At 49.5% G+C, this 24,854-nt stretch overlaps 1 protein-coding gene across 1 annotated transcript in view; it reads right to left on the bottom strand.

Annotated features, from left to right (window-relative positions):
- The window catches only part of AHSA1 (activator of HSP90 ATPase activity 1), a 38,490-nt gene extending 28,152 nt beyond the window's left edge, over positions 1 to 10,338 (bottom strand). The window contains exons 1-2 of the mRNA XM_063948206.1: positions 10,087 to 10,338; positions 2,064 to 2,254 (exon numbers count right to left, since the gene is read on the bottom strand). Of these exons, the coding sequence (XP_063804276.1) occupies positions 2,064 to 2,254; positions 10,087 to 10,166 (271 nt within the window). The 5' untranslated portion in view covers positions 10,167 to 10,338. The remainder of the gene's footprint in view (positions 1 to 2,063; positions 2,255 to 10,086) is intronic.
- Between the last annotated feature and the right edge of the window lie 14,516 nt (positions 10,339 to 24,854).

Here is a 24,854-nt window from a genome sequence, read left to right as displayed (position 1 = left end):
AGACTTGCCTACACTCGACTCACACACTTTCTTAACTCATACACTCTGTTGGACCCACTTCAGTCAGGCTTCCGTTCCCAACATTCCACAGAGACGGCACCGACTTAAGTGGTTAATGATTTGGTCACTACGAAGTCTAAAGGCCACTACTCACTACTTATTCTTCTAGATCTATCTGCTGCATTTGACACTGTTGACCACTCTCTTCTCATACAGACACTACAATCCCTAGGTCTTAAAGACACAGCCCTTTCTTGGTTCCTATCGTACCTATCTAATCGCTCCTCTGAATCTACCTCCTCTTCGCTACCTCTTTCAGTTGGAGTACCGCAAGGCTCAGTCTTGGGTCCTCTGCTTTTCTCTATCTATACCTCATCTCTTGGTAAACTAATCAGCTCTTTTGGTTTTCAGTATCATCTGTACGCAGATGATACTCAAATCTACCTATCCTCCCCTGACTTGTCCCTATCTGTACTGGACCGTGTCACTGAATGCCTTTCTGCCATTTCATCCTGGATGACATCTCGCCACCTCAAACTTAATATTTCAAAGACAGAGTTAATTATATTTCCACCGGCCAATAGTAGGTACCAACCTGATATCTCTATCACTGTTGAAAACTCGACTATCTACCCTACCCCACAAGCTCGCTGCCTTGGTGTCATCCTTGACTCTGATCTGTCCTTTGTTCCCCACATTCAATCTGTCTCAAGATCATGTTACATGCATCTAAAAAACATATCCAAAATACGACCATACCTTACACAAGACACTGTTAAAACTCTAATCCACGCTCTCATTATCTCCCGCATTGATTATTGCAATAGTCTCCTAACTGGTCTTCCCAAAACGAGACTCTCACCACTACAATCCATTCTGAATGCAGCGGCGAGGCTTATCTTCCTCGCTAGACGTTCATCGTCTGCAGATCCACTCTGTCAGTCCCTCCATTGGTTACCTGTACTCTACCGCATTCAATATAAAATACTTTTACTCACACACAAGGCCATTAACCAAACTACACCAACGTACATCACTTCGCTTATCACAAAATATCTCCCAACCCGACCTCTTCGCAAGACCTGCGTCTCTCATCCACACTCATTACTCGCTCCCACTCACGACTGCAGGACTTTCATCGGGCTGCACCCACTCTGTGGAATGCCCTACCACGCACAATAAGACTCTCCTCTAGTCTCCAAACCTTCAAGCGTTCCCTCAAAACTCACCTCTTTAGGCAAGCGTATCAAATTCCTGAACCGCCCACATAACTTTCATAAACCTTCCTATCAAATTACATCCACTCTGTACAGTCCACACATATCCTCACGTCTGTTCATTCTATGCAATAGATAGCACCTTTCCTTGTGTACATATGCCTATTTCCCTATAGATTGTAAGCTTGCGAGCAGGGCCTTCCTACCTCTATGACTGTTATCACCCAGTTTGTTATTGTTATTTCAAATTGTAAAGCGCAATGGAATTTGCTGCGCTATATAAGAAACTGTTAATAAATAAATAAATACATAATCCAGTCACTAAGAACCAGTATCATCACAGAGGAACTTATAAATGAATAGACTATTGTCATAATAACAGCTCAGGTTGTTTTTTGCACATTACAGAAAGTGTAAAGTGTTGTGGAGCAATGTGGACATTAGATTTCTCTTATTTGATGGAGATTATGGGATAAAGTGAGGCAAATGATACTGTTTTACGGCCTATCCTTAATGGAGGAGAGGTGCCCGCAGGGGATAAAAAAATGTTTTGTTGAGGAGTCTCAGACAGGCTGATGAGTGTTGTCTCCAACGATAGTGACAGTTCCCAGAATGCTGTTTCACAGACCCCTAGTACTTGGGACTTCGCATTAGGCTGGAAAAGCTTAAGTACGACGCATTTTACATTTGACGTCTCCATCGACGTTCTATACGCTTTTGTTATAACGACCGCTCATGACTCCTTGTAGATAAGCCATGAGTACATACAAGTGTTACTGAGCCCCTCTTATGCAGCAGTGGGTGGTAGACGATAAGAAACACTCAGACCTCCAGAGAGACACTTACCCGTCCAGTTCAGCTTGACAACCCATTCATAGAAAAAGATGAGTTTCCCCTTGCGGTTATTGATAGAGGCCTCGCCATCCAGCTTACTGACTTCAGTCACCTCGCAGGTACCCTCCTCCCCGGTCACCGACGCTTCCATAAACAGCGTTTTCAGCTTATCTGTGGACCATCCTGTGGCATCCCTCTCCGTCCTGCGATGAGATAGAGTAACATAGGTCAGTACACGTTCTATCAGACACAGAGCTGAAAAGAGTATAGTAGAAGTTATAGTAATAAATCAGAATGACAAAGGAGAGATCAGACATAATACGCACAATACGGAGTACGTGTCCTTAGGGCAAATGTTACCATACAGATTGCTCAACACCCAATGGCCCTCATTCCGAGTTGATCGCTCGCTAGCAGATTTTAGCAGCATTGCACACGCTAGGCCGCCGCCCTCTGGGAGTGTATCTTAGCTTAGCAGAATAGCGAACGAAAGATTAGCAGAATTGCGAATAGAAGATTCTTAGTTTCTGAGTAGCTGCAGACCTACTCACAGATTGCGATCAGCTAAGGCTGTTTCGTTCCTGGTTTGACGTCACACACACGCCCAGCGTTCGGCCAGCCACTCCCCCGTTTCTCCAGACACTCCTGCGTTTTTCCCTGACACGCCTGCGTTTTTCCCGCACACTCCCTGAAAACGGCCAGTTTCCGCCCAGAAACGCCCACTTCCTGTCAATCACACTCCGATCACTTCAACGATGAAAAGTCTTCGTTCGGACGTGAGTAAATCTACAAAGTTTTGTGCTAAAATAAAATAAAGTACCATGCGCATTTTTGCCTTAATCGCTCCGTTGCGAAAATCGGCAACGAGCGAACAACTCGGAATGACCCCCAATATTATAGGTTTTCTAGTGGAGATATTGATCATGAGGAGTAAACCAAGAACACAGATTGGACACCATGTTACTGATCTGGAACGTCACTGCAGGTCTTTGCATCCAGTTACTCCCTCATATGTGTACAGAACCCCACCGTCATGGACAAAGAAACATGTGAGAAGCGCTAGGTTAACACTAGGATACAGGAAATACATCCCTCTATGTACGGACACCACGCTGATAGATCTGTGCGTCCTGCAACGCACCACACTCCGGGACCCTCCCCCGCATCAAGGATCTATTTCTGTCTAACTTGAAACAAGAGGCAGGCAGCTGGCCGAGGACACATACAGGACTGACTGGGGCACAACCCAGGGATCGCCCATACAAAAATGCAGAGCATGGTAACTGGCCCCGCTTTGCCTCGAGATTGGGAGATTTAGGGCCATGCATTTATCTGTCGATTTACATCTTAAAACCCCGTTCATAAGTGTTTTATTTTTTTCTATTTAATAAAGTTTAAAAAGCTTTTTTTTTTTAAAATATTATATTATGCACATCAGCAGAACAGATCTCCTCGTCAAAAACTGGGGGACACGGTGGGGCGGTGCAGTCACGTGTGATCTGACCATGCCGGTTACGTGGTTAAAGATCTTTAAACAAAGAAAATACACCTGCCCCGTGGTTACCACTATCAAACATACACGTCTAACCATAGTAATCAACCAAGGTCAATATCTAACTGGCCACCGCTTCCTCAAATCTGCCCCAACTGCACTTACATGCAGAGATGTGCCATGCTCACCATGCTGGGGGCAATTTTCAGTATCCATAATTTCAGGATCTCTGCACAAACCAGAACCCAGTGTGCCCCGCACCTCACGCGAACTCCCCCCCAACCCAAGCTCTCATCACGCGAACTCCCCCCCCCCAAACCCAAGCTCTCATCACGCGAACTCCCCCCCCCCAAACCCAAGCTCTCATCACGCGAACTCCCCCCCCCCAAACCCAAGCTCTCATCACGCGAACTCCCCCCCCCCAAACCCAAGCTCTCATCACGCGAACTCCCCCCCAACCCAAGCTCTCATCACGCAAACTCCCCCCCAACCCAAGCTCTCATCACGCAAACTCCCCCCTAAACCCAAGCTCTCATCACGCAAACTCCCCCCTAAACCCAAGCTCTCATCACGCAAACTCCCCCCTAAACCCAAGCTCTCATCACGCAAACTCCCCCCTAAACCCAAGCTCTCATCACGCAAACTCCCCCCTAAACCCAAGCTCTCATCACGCAAACTCCCCCCTAAACCCAAGCTCTCATCACGCAAACTCCCCCCTAAACCCAAGCTCTCATCACGCAAACTCCCCCCTAAACCCAAGCTCTCATCACGCAAACTCCCCCCTAAACCCAAGCTCTCATCACGCAAACTCCCCCCTAAACCCAAGCTCTCATCACGCAAACTCCCCCCTAAACCCAAGCTCTCATCACGCAAACTCCCCCCTAAACCCAAGCTCTCATCACGCAAACTCCCCCCTAAACCCAAGCTCTCATCACGCAAACTCCCCCCTAAACCCAAGCTCTCATCACGCAAACTCCCCCCTAAACCCAAGCTCTCATCACGCAAACTCCCCCCTAAACCCAAGCTCTCATCACGCAAACTCCCCCCTAAACCCAAGCTCTCATCACGCAAACTCCCCCCTAAACCCAAGCTCTCATCACGCAAACTCCCCCCTAAACCCAAGCTCTCATCACGCAAACTCCCCCCTAAACCCAAGCTCTCATCACGCAAACTCCCCCCTAAACCCAAGCTCTCATCACGCAAACTCCCCCCTAAACCCAAGCTCTCATCACGCAAACTCCCCCCTAAACCCAAGCTCTCATCACGCAAACTCCCCCCTAAACCCAAGCTCTCATCACGCAAACTCCCCCCTAAACCCAAGCTCTCATCACGCAAACTCCCCCCTAAACCCAAGCTCTCATCACGCAAACTCCCCCCTAAACCCAAGCTCTCATCACGCAAACTCCCCCCTAAACCCAAGCTCTCATCACGCAAACTCCCCCCTAAACCCAAGCTCTCATCACGCAAACTCCCCCCTAAACCCAAGCTCTCATCACGCAAACTCCCCCCTAAACCCAAGCTCTCATCACGCAAACTCCCCCCTAAACCCAAGCTCTCATCACGCAAACTCCCCCCTAAACCCAAGCTCTCATCACGCAAACTCCCCCCTAAACCCAAGCTCTCATCACGCAAACTCCCCCCTAAACCCAAGCTCTCATCACGCAAACTCCCCCCTAAACCCAAGCTCTCATCACGCAAACTCCCCCCTAAACCCAAGCTCTCATCACGCAAACTCCCCCCTAAACCCAAGCTCTCATCACGCAAACTCCCCCCTAAACCCAAGCTCTCATCACGCAAACTCCCCCCTAAACCCAAGCTCTCATCACGCAAACTCCCCCCTAAACCCAAGCTCTCATCACGCAAACTCCCCCCTAAACCCAAGCTCTCATCACGCAAACTCCCCCCTAAACCCAAGCTCTCATCACGCAAACTCCCCCCTAAACCCAAGCTCTCATCACGCAAACTCCCCCCTAAACCCAAGCTCTCATCACGCAAACTCCCCCCTAAACCCAAGCTCTCATCACGCAAACTCCCCCCTAAACCCAAGCTCTCATCACGCAAACTCCCCCCTAAACCCAAGCTCTCATCACGCAAACTCCCCCCTAAACCCAAGCTCTCATCACGCAAACTCCCCCCTAAACCCAAGCTCTCATCACGCAAACTCCCCCCTAAACCCAAGCTCTCATCACGCAAACTCCCCCCTAAACCCAAGCTCTCATCACGCAAACTCCCCCCTAAACCCAAGCTCTCATCACGCAAACTCCCCCCTAAACCCAAGCTCTCATCACGCAAACTCCCCCCTAAACCCAAGCTCTCATCACGCAAACTCCCCCCTAAACCCAAGCTCTCATCACGCAAACTCCCCCCTAAACCCAAGCTCTCATCACGCAAACTCCCCCCTAAACCCAAGCTCTCATCACGCAAACTCCCCCCTAAACCCAAGCTCTCATCACGCAAACTCCCCCCTAAACCCAAGCTCTCATCACGCAAACTCCCCCCTAAACCCAAGCTCTCATCACGCAAACTCCCCCCTAAACCCAAGCTCTCATCACGCAAACTCCCCCCTAAACCCAAGCTCTCATCACGCAAACTCCCCCCTAAACCCAAGCTCTCATCACGCAAACTCCCCCCTAAACCCAAGCTCTCATCACGCAAACTCCCCCCTAAACCCAAGCTCTCATCACGCAAACTCCCCCCTAAACCCAAGCTCTCATCACGCAAACTCCCCCCTAAACCCAAGCTCTCATCACGCAAACTCCCCCCTAAACCCAAGCTCTCATCACGCAAACTCCCCCCTAAACCCAAGCTCTCATCACGCAAACTCCCCCCTAAACCCAAGCTCTCATCACGCAAACTCCCCCCTAAACCCAAGCTCTCATCACGCAAACTCCCCCCTAAACCCAAGCTCTCATCACGCAAACTCCCCCCTAAACCCAAGCTCTCATCACGCAAACTCCCCCCTAAACCCAAGCTCTCATCACGCAAACTCCCCCCTAAACCCAAGCTCTCATCACGCAAACTCCCCCCTAAACCCAAGCTCTCATCACGCAAACTCCCCCCTAAACCCAAGCTCTCATCACGCAAACTCCCCCCTAAACCCAAGCTCTCATCACGCAAACTCCCCCCTAAACCCAAGCTCTCATCACGCAAACTCCCCCCTAAACCCAAGCTCTCATCACGCAAACTCCCCCCTAAACCCAAGCTCTCATCACGCAAACTCCCCCCTAAACCCAAGCTCTCATCACGCAAACTCCCCCCTAAACCCAAGCTCTCATCACGCAAACTCCCCCCTAAACCCAAGCTCTCATCACGCAAACTCCCCCCTAAACCCAAGCTCTCATCACGCAAACTCCCCCCTAAACCCAAGCTCTCATCACGCAAACTCCCCCCTAAACCCAAGCTCTCATCACGCAAACTCCCCCCTAAACCCAAGCTCTCATCACGCAAACTCCCCCCTAAACCCAAGCTCTCATCACGCAAACTCCCCCCTAAACCCAAGCTCTCATCACGCAAACTCCCCCCTAAACCCAAGCTCTCATCACGCAAACTCCCCCCTAAACCCAAGCTCTCATCACGCAAACTCCCCCCTAAACCCAAGCTCTCATCACGCAAACTCCCCCCTAAACCCAAGCTCTCATCACGCAAACTCCCCCCTAAACCCAAGCTCTCATCACGCAAACTCCCCCCTAAACCCAAGCTCTCATCACGCAAACTCCCCCCTAAACCCAAGCTCTCATCACGCAAACTCCCCCCTAAACCCAAGCTCTCATCACGCAAACTCCCCCCTAAACCCAAGCTCTCATCACGCAAACTCCCCCCTAAACCCAAGCTCTCATCACGCAAACTCCCCCCTAAACCCAAGCTCTCATCACGCAAACTCCCCCCTAAACCCAAGCTCTCATCACGCAAACTCCCCCCTAAATCCAAGCTCTCATCACGCAAACTCCCCCCTAAATCCAAGCTCTCATCACGCAAACTCCCCCCAACCCAAGCTCTCATCACGCAAACTCCCCCCAACCCAAGCTCTCATCACGCAAACTCCCCCCAACCCAAGCTCTCATCACGCAAACTCCCCCCAACCCAAGCTCTCATCACGCAAACTCCCCCCAACCCAAGCTCTCATCACGCAAACTCCCCCCAACCCAAGCTCTCATCACGCAAACTCCCCCCAACCCAAGCTCTCATCACGCAAACTCCCCCCCAACCCAAGCTCTCATCACGCAAACTCCCCCCTAAACCCAAGCTCTCATCACGCAAACTCCCCCCCAACCCAAGCTCTCATCACGCAAACTCCCCCCAACCCAAGCTCTCATCACGGAAACTCCCCCCAACCCAAGCTCTCATCACGCAAACTCCCCCCCAACCCAAGCTCTCATCATGCAAACTCCCCCCCCCCCAACCCAAGCTCCCATCACACGAAATCCCCCCAAAAGCCAGCACCCCTTGCGCATGGCGTGCCGCCTATTCTCCTTCACCTCACCCGCACTCTCCCTAGACACAGCGTGCAGTCTCACCAACCCCCCCCAAAACCAAGCACCCCTCACGCATGCATGGCCCCCAAGCCCAGCAACCCCCACACGTGCATGACCCCCAAACCCAGGTCCACTCACAACTTCTTCCAAACCCAGCACTACTTGCGCATGGCGTGCCGTGACACCCAACTCCCCTCATGCACACACTCCCCAAATCCAGAGTGCCGTGCTGCCCCTCACACGTGTGTGCCCCCCATACCCAGTGCCCCCCACCTTATGCATGCGTGCCCCCCATACCGTGCACCCCTCACTTTGCGTCCAATCCAGCACCCACCATCGACCGGCTTAACACCCAACTATCTCACTTAATTGCATCACCCCCAGTTCCCCCACACAGTGCACTCAGCAGATGTGGTGTAATACAGTGTGTATTTTACACAGTATATGGCAGCACTGGTCCCACACACAGTATATGGCAGCACTGGTCCCACACACAGTATATGGCAGCACTGGTCCCACACACAGTATATGGCAGCACTGGTCCCACACACAGTATATGGCAGCACTGGTCCCACACACAGTATATGGCAGCACTGGTCCCACACACAGTATATGGCAGCACTGGTCCCACACACAGTATATGGCAGCACTGGTCCCACACACAGTATATGGCAGCACTGGTCCCACACACACAGTATATGGCAGCACTGATCCCACACACACAGTATATGGCAGCACTGATCCCACACACACAGTATATGGCAGCACTGATCCCACACACACAGTATATGGCAGCACTGATCCCACACACAGTATATGGCAGCACTGATCCCACACACAGTATATGGCAGCACTGATCCCACACACAGTATATGGCAGCACTGATCCCACACACAGTATATGGCAGCACTGATCCCACACACAGTATATGGCAGCACTGATCCCACACACAGTATATGGCAGCACTGATCCCACACACAGTATATGGCAGCACTGATCCCACACACAGTATATGGCAGCACTGATCCCACACACAGTATATGGCAGCACTGATCCCACACACAGTATATGGCAGCACTGATCCCACACACAGTATATGGCAGCACTGATCCCACACACAGTATATGGCAGCACTGATCCCACACACAGTATATGGCAGCACTGATCCCACACACAGTATATGGCAGCACTGGTCCCACACACAGTATATGGCAGCACTGGTCCCACACACAGTATATGACAGCACTGATCCCACACACAGTATATGGCAGCACTGATCCCACACACAGTATATGGCAGCACTGATCCCACACACAGTATATGGCAGCACTGATCCCACACACAGTATATGGCAGCACTGATCCCACACACAGTATATGGCAGCACTGATCCCACACACAGTATATGGCAGCACTGATCCCACACACAGTATATGGCAGCACTGATCCCACACACAGTATATGGCAGCACTGATCCCACACACAGTATATGGCAGCACTGATCCCACACACAGTATATGGCAGCACTAGTCCCACACACAGTATATGGCAGCACTAGTCCCACACACAGTATATGGCAGCACTGGTCCCACACACAGTATATGGCAGCACTGGTCCCACACACAGTATATGGCAGCACTGATCACACACACAGTATATGGCAGCACTGATCACACACACACACACAGTATATGGCAGCACTGATCACACACACAGTATATGGCAGCACTGATCACACACACAGTATATGGCAGCACTGATCACACACACACAGTATATGGCAGCACTGATCACACACACAGTATATGGCAGCACTGGTCCCACACACAGTATATGGCAGCACTGGTCCCACACACAGTATATGGCAGCACTGGTCCCACACACGGTATATGGCAGCACTGGTCCCACACACAGTATATGGCAGCACTGGTCCCACACACAGTATATGGCAGCACTGATCCCACACACAGTATATGGCAGCACTGATCACACACACAGTATATGGCAGCACTGATCACACACACAGTATATGGCAGCACTGATCACACACACAGGTATATGGCAGCACTGACCAGTGCCAATTGTTGACGTTGGTGGCGTCCGCTCTCTGCTCCACGATCCAGCGCGGGTCCCCCTCTCCCCACTTGGCCATGTCCGCCTGTGTGTCGCGCCCGGCGGCCGTACTGCTGCTGCTGCCTCCCGCCGGCTCCTGACTCTATATTCTATGGAAGTTACTAGAACAGCCTGGAAAGCCGGCCGAGCCCTCACCGAAGCTCCAGCCCCTTCCGCCGGCTCCTGCCGCTAGAGCGCCAACCTCCTGCGCCGCCATTTTCCCTGAGACTCCCACATGGTATCTCGCATTGTCCCCCAGCCTCCTGTCACTAGCTGCCCTCCAGCGCCGGCATCATGCTGAACCCTCAGCCGCCATCTTTATTCTGGTGCTGCCATCACACCGTTCTCCTGATACACTCTATTATATCATAATATTCATAATATCTAATCTGTGTATGTATGTATATATATATATATATACACACACACACACACACACACATATATTATATATAGATACGCATATGTAGATAGACACACACATATATATTAGAGATGAGCGGGTTCGGTTTCTCTGAATCCGAACCCGCCCGAACTTCATGGTTTTTTTCACGGGTCCGAACAGACTCGGATCCTCCCGCCTTGCTCGGTTAACCCGAGCGCGCCCGAACGTCATCATGACGCTGTCGGATTCTCGCGAGACTCGGATTCTATATAAGGAGCCGCGCGTCGCCGCCATTTTCACACGTGCATTGAGATTGATAGTGAGAGGACGTGGCTGGCGTCCTCTCCATTTAGATTATAAGAGAGAGAGATTTACTGGAGCTTAGGACTAGGAGGAGTACTGTAGAAGTGTAGAGAGTGCAGAGAGTTTACTAGTGAGTGACCACCAGACAGTGCAGTTTATTTAATATATCCGTTCTCTGCCTGAAAAAAGCGATACACACAGTGACTCAGTCACATACCATATCTGTGTGCACTGCTCAGGCTCAGCCCAGTGTGCTGCATCATCTATATATATTATATATCTGTCTGACTGCTCAGCTCACACAGCTTATAATTGTGGGGGAGACTGGGGAGCACTGCAGTGCCAGTTATAGGTTATAGCAGGAGCCAGGAGTACATAATATTATATTAAAATTAAACAGTGCACACTTTTGCTGCAGGAGTGCCACTGCCAGTGTGACTGACCAGTGACCTGACCACACTGACCACCAGTATAGTTAGTAGTATACTTATATTGTGATTGCCTGAAAAAGTTAAACACTCGTCGTGTGACTTCACTTGTGTGTTGTTTTTTTTTTTATTCTATAAAAATAAAACTCATTCTGCTGACAGACAGTGTCCAGCAGGTCCGTCATTATATAATATATAATATATACCTGTCCGGCTGCAGTAGTGATATATATATATTTTTTATATCATTTATCATCCAGTCGCAGCAGACACAGTACGGTAGTTCACGGCTGTGGCTACCTCTGTGTCTGCACTCGGCAGGCAGTCCGTCCATAATTGTATACCACCTAACCGTGGTTTTTTTTTCTTCTTTATACATACATACTACTACGACATCTCTTTATCAACCAGTCTATATTAGCAGCAGACACAGTACAGTACGGTAGTTCACGGCTGTGGCTACCTCTGTGTCTGCACTCGGCAGGCAGTCCGTCCATAATTGTATACCACCTAACCTTTTTCTTTGCATCATGTGCTGATTGGGGAGGGTTTTTTGGAAGGGACATCCTGCGTGACACTGCAGTGCCACTCCTAAATGGGCCCGGTGTTTGTGTCGGCCACTAGGGTCGCTAATCTTACTCACACAGTCAGCTACCTCATTGCGCCTCTTTTTTTCTTTGCGTCATGTGCTGTTTGGGGAGGGTTTTTTGGAAGGGACATCCTGCGTGACACTGCAGTGCCACTCCTAGATGGGCCCGGTGTTTGTGTCGGCCACTAGGGTCGCTAATCTTACTCACACAGCTACCTCATTGCGCCTCTTTTTTTCTTTGCGTCATGTGCTGTTTGGGGAGGGTTTTTTGGAAGGGACATCCTGCGTGACACTGCAGTGCCACTCCTAGATGGGCCCGGTGTTTGTGTCGGCCACTAGGGTCGCTAATCTTACTCACACAGCTACCTCATTGCGCCTCTTTTTTTCTTTGCGTCATGTGCTGTTTGGGGAGGGTTTTTTGGAAGGGCCATCCTGCGTGACACTGCAGTGCCACTCCTAGATGGGCCCGGTGTTTGTGTCGGCCACTAGGGTCGCTAATCTTACTCACACAGCTACCTCATTGCGCCTCTTTTTTTCTTTGCGTCATGTGCTGTTTGGGGAGGGTTTTTTGGAAGGGACATCCTGCGTGACACTGCAGTGCCACTCCTAGATGGGCCCGGTGTTTGTGTCGGCCACTAGGGTCGCTTATCTTACTCACACAGCGACCTCGGTGCAAATTTTAGGACTAAAAATAATATTGTGAGGTGTGAGGTATTCAGAATAGACTGAAAATGAGTGTAAATTATGGTTTTTGAGGTAAATAATACTTTGGGATCAAAATGACCCCCAAATTCTATGATTTAAGCTGTTTTTTAGTGTTTTTTGAAAAAAACACCCGAATCCAAAACACACCCGAATCCGACAAAAAAAATTCGGTGAGGTTTTGCCAAAACGCGTTCGAACCCAAAACACGGCCGCGGAACCGAACCCAAAACCAAAACACAAAACCCGAAAAATTTCAGGCGCTCATCTCTAATATATATATATATATATATATATATTAGCTGTATCTTCACCAAACCTCCCCCAAGTACAGCTAACACCAGCCTCCCCCAAGTCGTTTCTTAGGACAGCCTGTGCTGTGTTATTGTCTATGTTCAGTACCTCTTTTTCCACTGACATATCTATAATGGGTGCAGTGTGTGCGGTGCATATGGGCCCCTGGGGTTCATGGGGACCCACACCATACACCCTGCACCTATTTTTTTTCAATACTTGCCCTCCTGAGTCCCACGCCGGCAGCAGCAACGCTGCAGTGAGCACAGGGAAAATGGAGCGCCGGCCATTTTCTTGGTGTTTCACGCATGTGCAGTAAGAAAATCAATGGGAAAATGGCCTCCGCGCAATTTTTCCAGAGAACTGCACATGTGAACTAGACTGGGACAGCGCTAGGGTCCCCTAGTACCCAGAGTCAAGAGCGCTGGCAGCTAGAGAGGAGGGGACCCAGAATGAGACTGCATACGGGCCGCCTCCTCCTCTCTGAAGACGCCCTGGCCTCTTTCCCATAAATGTGGGATTCCTAGTGTTGGGAGTTCCATTTGTTGATGAAACAGAGAGTTCTACTGTGTGTTGCCATTAACAGTTGTTAGGGACTCCAAGGGGTATAATTACTAAAGTGTGGGTTTATGGAAGAGGAGTTATTGCCCATAGCAACCAATCAGATTCTACTTACCTTTTAACTAGCACCTTCTAGATGATAATACTGTAGCTAGACTCTGATTGGTTGCTATGGGCAACAGCTTCACTTCTATAAACCTGCACCTTGGTAAATATACCTACAGGAGTTGCTTTATTTAGTTTTTTGTTTTACTTTGAAGTTAACAAGAGAGGATTGTTTTTCAGAATAATTTTTAATATTTGTAATTTGTCAAAGTAAAAGCTACATATCTCCTCTTCACCAAGCTGATCCCAATGATCGACGATTGATCTGGGGATCGGTTACCTATTTTACAGTCTGGATGACTTCATTTCTATAAACAAGACATTGGGGGGAATTTATCCAAAACAGGGTTGCTAGGTAACGGCAACAGCGTCCTGGTGAGTACCAGGCTATAACGCTAGCCACCTATAGTTTATTAAAACTGCCTGGGGTCAGTTGGGAGAGTCTGTGATCACGCACACGGCCAGTGATGTCATAAGGCGGGTGCGGGGGGTTGCGGCCCGCACCCGGGTGTGACGCCTGGAAGGGGTGACACCAAACTGTGGGCTCCTCCGCAGTGACAGGAGGCAGGTGCTGCAGTGTGAAAGTCTGCTACAGCACCCAGCTCCTGTCATAGAAGAGGAGCCGACAGCGCTGGGAGACTCTGGGGGCAGCCCAGTACAGCCCAGCATCTCCGGAGATCATATAAATAAAGGATAATAATAATAATAAAATATAGTTGCCCCATGGCAGTTCATTATCTGGCTTTGACAGCTACTCTGCGTTCAGTCCCAGCCATACTTGCATACCTCCCAACTTTGACCTTTCTTGAAGCGGGACACACTCGGCGAAGCCGCGCGTGCTCCCGAAAAGGGGGCGTGGTCTATGGAAATGGGGCATGGGTTCGCGGGAGGACCCGCGATTGCGAGCCACCCCCCGTTTTAGTCACTGAGGGGGCATGCCCAGCGCTCTGTGAGCCGCTGGCATGCCCCCTCTCCCTCTGGCTCCAGTGAATAGACGCTGTGCACATGAGCACAGCGTCTATAGAGCAGCGAGTGAAAGAGCCTCCCAACTGCCCCCCCCCCCCCCCCACCGTGGGACACTCTGGCCCACGGGTGGGACAGCGGGACAGTCCCCAAAGAACGGGACTGTCCCGCGAAAATCGGGACAGTTGGGAGGTATGTACTTGCCTACTCTCCCTGAATGGCCGGGAGGCTCCTGAAAATCGGGTGACCCTCCTGGCCCCCCCGGAAGAGCAGGCAAGTCTCCCAATTTCTGTGGCCCCCCCCTGCCTGGCCGCCCACTTAGTGAGTAAAGTGGGCGGACTGGGCAGTCGATGACGCGATTCTTGTTGAATCATGTCATCATAGCCACGCCCCCTTCAGTATAATGCTGGTAACATCAGCATTACAGAGCTGGGGGCGTGGCTTAAACACACTGCACCCATTTCTCCTATACTTACTTTTCCGGAGTCCATCGCTGACCGTGTGTGGGCCCCTCCTCTCCCGTAGTCATCGCGCCGCTGCTAGCGCACTGACCACTAGAGACTCTGGCACAGTGCCAGAGTGTACAGCGCATGTGCAGGACTCCGGAAAAATGTCGTGGTGGCCATTTTTCGTAGTCCTGCACATGCGCTGTAGACTCTGGCACTGTGCCAGAGTCTAGAGCGCTGAGAGCGCTAGCAGCGGCGTGACGGCTACGGGAGAGGAGGTGTCCCACACACGGAGTCTGCACACGGGTCCCCTCCTCTCTCTGAGTACACGTCAGCTACAGTTGTAGTGGTAAGGATTGTATTCAGTAAGGGCTGTCCTCTGTGTTATTCTGTAGGACTCCATTCAGTTTACAAAAGTTTTTAGTTTTAGTTTGTGACTGGCAAAGTTCACTATCCCATATGTAAGTGACAGATTGAACAGCGAGTGATATTCTTGTTATCACTCGTTACAAATGATAAATGGTGCCCCCAGCCAATCAGCTCCTAGCCGTCATGTGTTTGAAAAATGGCAGTTGGCTGATTAACTGGAGCACCTTTCATCATTTGTTACGAGTGATAAGAAAAATATCACTCGTTGTTAAATCTGTCACTTACATATGTTACAAAATATTTGGGATTTCTCCTCCCCCTGCCCCCGCATATAGGGGGTCTTTCCGAGTTGATCGCTCGCTAGCTAGTTTTAGCAGCCGTGCAAACGCTATGCCGCCGCCCACTGGGGTGTGTATTTTAGCTTAGCAGAAGTGCGAACGCATGTGCAGCCGAGCTCTGCAAAAACAGTTTGTGCAGTTTCTGAGTAGCTCTGAACCTAAGCAGACAAACAATTGGGAAGCTGCTCAATCATACCTGGAGGTAATTATATATCAGGTGCTGGAAGGGGGAGGGGTCACAGACAAACAACAGACAAAGAGGAAGGGGGGTGCAAATCCCCAACCCCCAAATTCCCTTCCGCACACTGAGAATTACCTGTAACAATCCCTGAACCTATCTGGTAATAAAATTCAGAGAATTCGTCACAAATGTTTGCAAACACATGTTTAGCTGCTGGCCACTTCACGGCTCTCTGATACAGCAGTCCTAACCTACATAATAGCAGTGCCCACATAGGGCCATGTAATTTGTCACAGTACGCCTCATGATAAAGGCTTTTACTACTATGTGGGCACTGCTATTATGTAGGTTAGGACTGCTGTATCAGAGAGCCGTGAAGTGGCCAGCAGCTAAACATGTGTTTGCAAACATTTGTGACGAATTCTCTGAATTTTATTACCAGATAGGTTCAGGGATTGTTACAGGTAATTCTCAGTGTGCGGAAGGGAATTTGGGGGTTGGGGATTTGCACCCCCCTTCCTCTTTGTCTGTTGTTTGTCTGTGACCCCTCCCCCTTCCAGCACCTGATATATAATTACCTCCAGGTATGATTGAGCAGCTTCCCAATTGTTTGTCTGCTTGTGTGCATGAGGCATTGAATGGGAGCAGCATTTGGAAGGCATGCTGTTCCTTGTAGTGCCAATGGGAGATCCTGGGGGTGGCTCCCGGGTAAGTTAGCTCTCTGTTTGGAAGTGTTTTAGTAAAAGCCTTTATCATGAGGCGTACTGTGACAAATTACATGGCCCTATGTGGGCACTGCTATTATGTAGGTTAGGACTGCTGTATCAGAGAGCCGTGAAGTGGCCAGCAGCTAAACATGTGTTTGCAAACATTTGTGACGAATTCTCTGAATTTTATTACCAGATAGGTTCAGGGATTGTTACAGGTAATTCTCAGTGTGCGGAAGGGAATTTGGGGGTTGGGGATTTGCACCCCCCTTCCTCTTTGTCTGTTGTTTGTCTGTGACCCCTCCCCCTTCCAGCACCTGATATATAATTACCTCCAGGTATGATTGAGCAGCTTCCCAATTGTTTGTCTGCTTGTGTGCATGAGGCATTGAATGGGAGCAGCATTTGGAAGGCATGCTGTTCCTTGTAGTGCCAATGGGAGATCCTGGGGGTGGCTCCCGGGTAAGTTAGCTCTCTGTTTGGAAGTGTTTTAGTAAAAGCCTTTATCATGAGGCGTACTGTGACAAATTACATGGCCCTATGTGGGCACTGCTATTATGTAGGTTAGGACTGCTGTATCAGAGAGCCGTGAAGTGGCCAGCAGCTAAACATGTGTTTGCAAACATTTGTGACGAATTCTCTGAATTTTATTACCAGATAGGTTCAGGGATTGTTACAGGTAATTCTCAGTGTGCGGAAGGGAATTTGGGGGTTGGGGATTTGCACCCCCCTTCCTCTTTGTCTGTTGTTTGTCTGTGACCCCTCCCCCTTCCAGCACCTGATATATAATTACCTCCAGGTATGATTGAGCAGCTTCCCAATTGTTTGTCTGCTTGTGTGCATGAGGCATTGAATGGGAGCAGCATTTGGAAGGCATGCTGTTCCTTGTAGTGCCAATGGGAGATCCTGGGGGTGGCTCCCGGGTAAGTTAGCTCTCTGTTTGGAAGTGTTTTAGTAAAAGCCTTTATCATGAGGCGTACTGTGACAAATTACATGGCCCTATGTGGGCACTGCTATTATGTAGGTTAGGACTGCTGTATCAGAGAGCCGTGAAGTGGCCAGCAGCTAAACATGTGTTTGCAAACATTTGTGACGAATTCTCTGAATTTTATTACCAGATAGGTTCAGGGATTGTTACAGGTAATTCTCAGTGTGCGGAAGGGAATTTGGGGGTTGGGGATTTGCACCCCCCTTCCTCTTTGTCTGTTGTTTGTCTGTGACCCCTCCCCCTTCCAGCACCTGATATATAATTACCTCCAGGTATGATTGAGCAGCTTCCCAATTGTTTGTCTGCTTGTGTGCATGAGGCATTGAATGGGAGCAGCATTTGGAAGGCATGCTGTTCCTTGTAGTGCCAATGGGAGATCCTGGGGGTGGCTCCCGGGTAAGTTAGCTCTCTGTTTGGAAGTGTTTTAGTAAAAGCCTTTATCATGAGGCGTACTGTGACAAATTACATGGCCCTATGTGGGCACTGCTATTATGTAGGTTAGGACTGCTGTATCAGAGAGCCGTGAAGTGGCCAGCAGCTAAACATGTGTTTGCAAACATTTGTGACGAATTCTCTGAATTTTATTACCAGATAGGTTCAGGGATTGTTACAGGTAATTCTCAGTGTGCGGAAGGGAATTTGGGGGTTGGGGATTTGCACCCCCCTTCCTCTTTGTCTGTTGTAGCTCTGAACCTACTCAGCGCTTGCGATCACTTCAGCCTATTCGTGTCCCGATTTGACGTCATACACCCGTCCAGCGAACGCCCAGCCACACCTGCGTTTTTTCAGACACGCCTGCGTTTTTGCAAACCCTCCCTGAAAACGGTCAGTTCACACCCAGAAATGCCTCCTTCCTGTCAATCTTCTTGCGGCCGTCAGTGCGACTGAAAACTTCGCTAGAACCTGTGCACAAGCACAAAGGGCTTTGTACCCATACGTCGCGCGTGCGCATTGCGGGGCATACACACGCGCAGAAATGCAGTTTTTTAGCCTGATCGCTGCACTGCGAATAACGGCAGCTAGCGATCAACTCAGAATGACCCCCAGAGTATCCCACAGAAAAAACAACAGCCAAGGAACACATGGGGTTAATTGTTTGTTTTTGGCTGAAAGTACATTGCAGTAATGTTACTGTAGCACTAGGGGGCACTGCAGCTCCATGTTCTCTCTCTCTCTCAGTGGATACACTTCAATCATCTCTGCTTTGTGTTTGCTGCACAGACAGCGTGATTTGCTCTGACAGCCTGTGATGAGCTGAGATGCCGCTGAGAACAGGAGCCACCTGTAGGAACAGCACAGGCCGGGATTGAATTGGAAAGAGCCAGCTTAGAACAAAATAACTATCAGCGACACAGCTGTCACTGTCCAAGGTTCTAAATGAAGCGGGCCTGGGGATCTGGGCCCAGCCATGATACCTTCATTCGCTCATCTCGGTGCCAGGGGCTGTGAGCTGGTGAATGGGAAGACAGGGGATGAGGAGATGTTGTGTTGTGCCCCAGGCTAGGGGCATCCAGGGGTAACATTAGCAATATCTGTCCTGGTTATGTACTATGGCTCCCATCATATACAGATGGGCCCATGTTTAACTTGACCTTTAATAGAATTAACTGAGACTGGGCAGTCAGACTTAATCCCCTGCTGTATTGTTCTCTGTATTGTATTGCAGTTGAGAACAATAGAAGAAGGGATTATGTTAATAAACCATGGTGTGCCTAGGCGCAGCAAACTAGCCAAGATAACCGTGGACCCATCTGTACACGCCTCAAATGTGAATCGTAGTGCAGGATCAATCATTTGCAGCATTAAATACAGGACAGTAATGCATTGTCTGGATCATCACTTACATCATTATCATTTACAAGTCTAGGTTGTAGAGTTTGGTGACGACATCCACAAATTCTGGAGGCAAATATTCTACTTATACCATGGTGCAAATCACAGTACAGTCCAACAGCAACAATCAGTAGGGTGTTATTCATTTATTTATTTAGGTATCGCATTGGCGGGCTGTATACCTGTGTCTTTGTTGGCATACCCTGTGCTGTACTGGTGTAATAAAGGCATCTGTGACATATTGATAGTGTCAGGTTTAGAGTGTTCGTGTGTGTTTATTAGCTAATCAGCTCAATGGAATGTCCACACCAAGGGGGTAATTCTGAGTTGATCGCAGCAGGATCTTTGTTAGTAGTTGGGCAAAACCATGTGCACTGCAGGGGAGGCAGATATAACATGTGCAGAGAGAGTTAGATTTGGGTGTGGTGTGTTCAATTTGCAATCTAAATTGCAGTATAAAATAAAGCAGCCAGTATTTACCCTGCACAGAAACAAAATAACCCACCCAAATCTAACTCTCTCTGCAAATGTTATATCTGCCCCCCCTGCAGTGCACATGGTTTTACCCAACTGCTAACAAAAATCCTGCTGCGATCAACTCAGAATTACCCCCCAAGCCCAATCATAAGCTCAGAGTACTTCAGGAGATGATTGTGATGACTACTTCAAGATACACAGGGAGGCACATAGTGGAAGGAGCAGGGTCCCCAGCAGCACAGAGCAGTGATGTGAGGCTGCTGTCACACTGATACAGGAAGCCACAGACTGAGAGTTACATAGTGGGAGGAGCAGGGTCCCCAGCAGCACAGAGTAGTGATGTGAGGCTGCTGTCACACTGATACAGGGAACCACAGACTGAGAGTTACATAGTGGAAGGAGCAGGGTCCCCAGCAGCACAGAGTAGTGATGTGAGGCTGCTGTCACAGTGATACAGGGAGCCACAGACTGAGAGTTACATAGTGGAAGGAGCAGGGTCCCCAGCAGCACAGAGCAGTGATGTGAGGCTGCTGTCACACTGATACAGGAAGCCACAGACTGAGAGTTACATAGTGGAAGGAGCAGGGTCCCCAGCAGCACAGAGCAGTGATGTGAGGCTGCTGTCATACTGATACAGGAAGCCACAGACTGAGAGTTACATAGTGGGAGGAGCAGGGTCCCCAGCAGCACAGAGCTGTGATGAGAGGCTGCTGTCACACTGATACAGGAAGCCACAGACTGAGAGTTACATAGTGGAAGGAGCAGGGTCCCCAGCAGCACATAGTAGTGATGTGAGGCTGCTGTCACACTGATACAGGAAGCCACAGACTGAAAGTTACATAGTGGAAGGAGCAGGGTCCCCAGCAGCACAGAGCAGTGATGTGAGGCTGCTGTCACACTGATACAGGAAGCCACAGGCTGAGAGTTACATAGTGGGAGGAGCAGGGTCCCCAGCAGCACAGAGCAGTGATGTGAGGCTGCTGTCAGATTGGTACAGGAAGCCACAGGCTGAGAGTTACATAGTGGAAGGAGCAGGGTCCCCAGCAGCACAGAGCAGTGATGTGAGGATGCTGTCACACTGATACAGGAAGCCACAGACTGAGAGTTACATAGTGGAAGGAGCAGGGTCCCCAGCAGCACAGAGCAGTGATGAGGCTGCTGTCACACTGATACAGGAAGCCACAGACTGAGAGTTACATAGTGGGAGGAGCAGGTTCCACAGCAGCACAGAGCAGTGATGTGAGGATGCTGTCACACTGATACAGGGAGCCACAGACTGAGAGTTACATAGTGGAAGGAGCAGGGAACCCAGCAGCACAGAGCAGTGATATGAGGCTGCTGACACACTGATACAGGAAGCCACAGACTGAGAGTTACATAGTGGGAGGAGCAGGGTCCCCAGCAGCACAGAGCAGTGATGAGGCTGCTGTCACACTGATACAGGAAGCCACAGACTGAGAGTTACATAGTGGGAGGAGCAGGTTCCACAGCAGCACAGAGCAGTGATATGAGGCTGCTGTCACACTGATACAGGGAGCCACAGACTGAGAGTTACATAGTGGAAGGAGCAGGGAACCCAGCAGCACAGAGCAGTGATATGAGGCTGCTGACACACTGATACAGGAAGCCACAGACTGAGAGTTACATAGTGGGAGCAGCAGGGACCCCAGCAGCACAGAGCAGTGATGTGAGGCTGCTGTCACACTGATACAGGAAGCCACAGACTGAGAGTTACATAGTGGAAGGAGCAGGGTCCCCAGCAGCACAGAGCAGTGATGTGAGGCTGCTGTCACACTGATACAGGGAGCCACAGACTGAGAGTTACATAGTGGAAGGAGCAGGGTCCCCAGCAGCACAGAGCAGTGATGTGAGGCTGCTGTCACACTGATACAGGAAGTCACAGACTGAGAGTTACATAGTGGGAGGAGCAGGGTCCCCAGCAGCACAGAGCAGTGATGTGAGGCTGCTGTCACACTGATACAGGAAGCCACAGACTGAGAGTTACATAGTGTAAGTAGCAGGATCCCCAGCAGCACGGAGTAGTGATATAAGGCTTCTGCTTATTGATGCAAGACAAATTGTGGTGCATTGTCTAATGGAGTGTCACAGGAGTGTCACATAACTGATTGTGAACTCAGAAGCTTAATTGCTTACATTGGGGCCATACTCTGCATACTCTGATGGAGAACCTGCACCTAGCGTGGGGCTGGCCGCTGGTGCGAGTCTCAATGGTGCATCCGATGGTGGTATCTAAAAATGCAATATGTGGACATCTCAGTCCTTGCACAATCAGGTGTGATATCTTGCATTGGCATAAAGTTGCAGATGCAACTACGGCAAAAGACAGCAAAGCGTTCGCAGCAGTGTGTGACTCTGAATTTGCTAATTCATTTTCAAGCATTTTTCTTTTTAAAGCAACTATGAATTTCAGACTTGTTTAAATGCGAGCTGCTGAGCTGAAGTCAGGAACTGCTGGAATTTCACTCATCCCTTGTTAAAAATGAATGCAGTAAAAATGCAGGAAGACTCTGGAGTTAAATACAAATCTATATGAAACAAAGAGGGTCATTCCGAGTTGATCGCTCACTAGCAGTTTTTAGCAGTCGAGCAAACGCTAAGCCGCCGCCCTCTGGGAGTGTATTTTAGCTTAGCAGAAGTGCGAACGAAAGGATCGCAGAGCGGCTACAAAAATAAATCATGCAGTTTTAGAGTAGCTCCAGACCTACTCAGTGCTTGCGATGACTTCAGACCATTCAGTTCCGGATTTGACGTCACAAACACGCCCTGCGTTCGGCCAGCCACGCCTGCGTTTTTCCTGGCACGCCTGCGTTTTTTCGAACACTCCCTGAAAACGGTCAGTTGACACCCAGAAACGCCCCTTTCCTGTCAATCACTCTGCGTCTGCCATTGCGACTGAAAAGCGTCGCTAGACCTTGTGTAAAAATACATTGCCCGTTGTGAAAGTACGTTGCGCTTTCGCACTGCGCCGCATACGCATGCGCAGAAGTGGCGCATTTTCACTTTATCGCTGCGCTGCAAAAAAATTTCACTAGCGATCAACTCAGAATGACCTCCAAAGTACATATATGCAACGTGTTGCCGTCAGTCAGAGTTTGAAATACATTAGCACATATAGAAATGCAGATTCAGAGCCCCACATGCAGATTGCACCTGCTATTAGCAATGGGGGGGTCATTCCGAGTTGTTCGCTCGTTGCTGATTTCGCTGTGCTGCGATTTGTTGCTAACTGCGCATGCGCATGGTACGCAGAGCGCATGCGCTTAATTAGTTAACACAAAACTTAGTAGATTTGCTGGTGTTCGTGCGGCGATTTTCAGTCGCACTGCTGATCGGTGAATGATTGACAGGAAAGACGCGTTTCTGGGTGGTAACTGAGCGTTTTCCGGGAGTGTGCTAAAAAACGCAGGCGTGTCAGTGAAAAACGCGGGAGTGTCTGGAGAAACGGGGGAGTGGCTGGCCGAACGCAGGGCGTGTTTGTGACGTCAAACCAGGAACTTAACGGACCGAGCTGATCGCAATCTAGGAGTAGGTCTGGAGCTACTCAGAAACTGCAAAGAATTATTTAATAGCAGTTTTGCTAATCTTTCGTTCGCTATTCTGCTAAACTAAGATACACTCCCAGAGGGCGGCGGCCTAGCGTGTGCAATGCTGCTAAAAGCAGCTAGCGAGCGAACAACTCGGAATGACCCCCAATGTTATATTGCTCCTACTTCTGTGTCACTCCAGCACCTTTATTATACAACATGAAGTATCAGCTGCTGTCCATTGGACATTTCTGATTGAGGTCTCCCTGCATTCTTGGCTGTCTCCTTTTCAGCCGAGCTGCAATGTAATTCTGCATGTAAACAGTCTCTCCTCTCCCAGATGACTACACTAAGCTTCTTTTCATCACAGCAGAGGGCTGCAGCGCTCCACAACAGCAATATTATGTCTGTCCTTTAATCTCCCAGGCCTCTGCAATAACGTTTCAAAGGCATCCCTGGAAAATTCACCCTCTGGTAATTGAATGATAGCAATGTAATGCTCGCCTTTGTTCTTCAGAGGCAGCAATGTCCTCTCAGGAGCTAGAGGCGTCCGTGTCACAAACAAAATATCTACTGTTATCTCCTCGCATGGAGACTGCATAATCATGCCTACTACATATAAATGTAGTCAGGGCAGGACCCCTCGCTTATGTCTGCAGTCGGCCTCTCTTCCCAATTGCCACAGATCCAGTTTGGCGGGCAGCCAATGACAGTGCCCGATGACCATACTTGTTCAAAGGGTGTGTAGGAAATGTGGCTCCTGATTGGATCCTCCTGACCAATCAGGATCAGTGTTCACCATATAAATACTGGCCAATCAGGAGCAGTGTTCACTGTATAAATACTGGCCAATCAGGAGCTGTGTTCACCATATAAATACTGGCCAATCAGGAGCAGTGTTAACCGTATAAATACTGGCCACTTGTATGAGCACCTCATCTTGTCTTCTCCCTCAATATTGGATAGGAAGGAAGGGGGAAGGGGAAGGGCAGGTTTGATCTGTCCACTCCATTTATATTATACCCCATCTCCTCACACTGTCCCTTATTTATCAAGCCTTGGAGAGTGATAAATAGCACGGTGATAAAGTACCAACCAAACAGCTACTAACTGCCATGTTACAGGCTGTGTTTGAAAAATGACAGGTAGGAGCTGATTGGTTGGTACTTTATCACCGTGCTATTTATCACTCTCCAAGGCTTGATAAATCTATCTGGGCCACATACTTGTATTGCACTGGGGTTCAGCTCCTGGTATTCCCAGTGTTCACATAATGTGTAGTTGTCATAATGTCCACATTTACATTGTCAATATTCATAATAACAACAGCTATGACATTGTTGACATGTCACTACTGAAAATGTCGACATGTCCACATACCCGGCCCTAACCAATATGATGCCCTAGGCAAGATTACGGCTGGTGCCTGCTAGCACCGCCACTAGTTCCGCCTCTGACCCGCACCCCTTTCCCAGCACCATCACCCCTCACCCCTTTCCCAGCACCATCACCCC

Source organism: Pseudophryne corroboree, chromosome 12 (genome assembly GCF_028390025.1).
Source record: "Pseudophryne corroboree isolate aPseCor3 chromosome 12, aPseCor3.hap2, whole genome shotgun sequence".
NCBI classification, from domain to species: Eukaryota; Metazoa; Chordata; class Amphibia; order Anura; family Myobatrachidae; genus Pseudophryne; species Pseudophryne corroboree.
The sequence above is the reverse complement of the archived record's forward strand: the minus strand, read 5'-3'. Positions and strand labels throughout refer to the sequence as shown.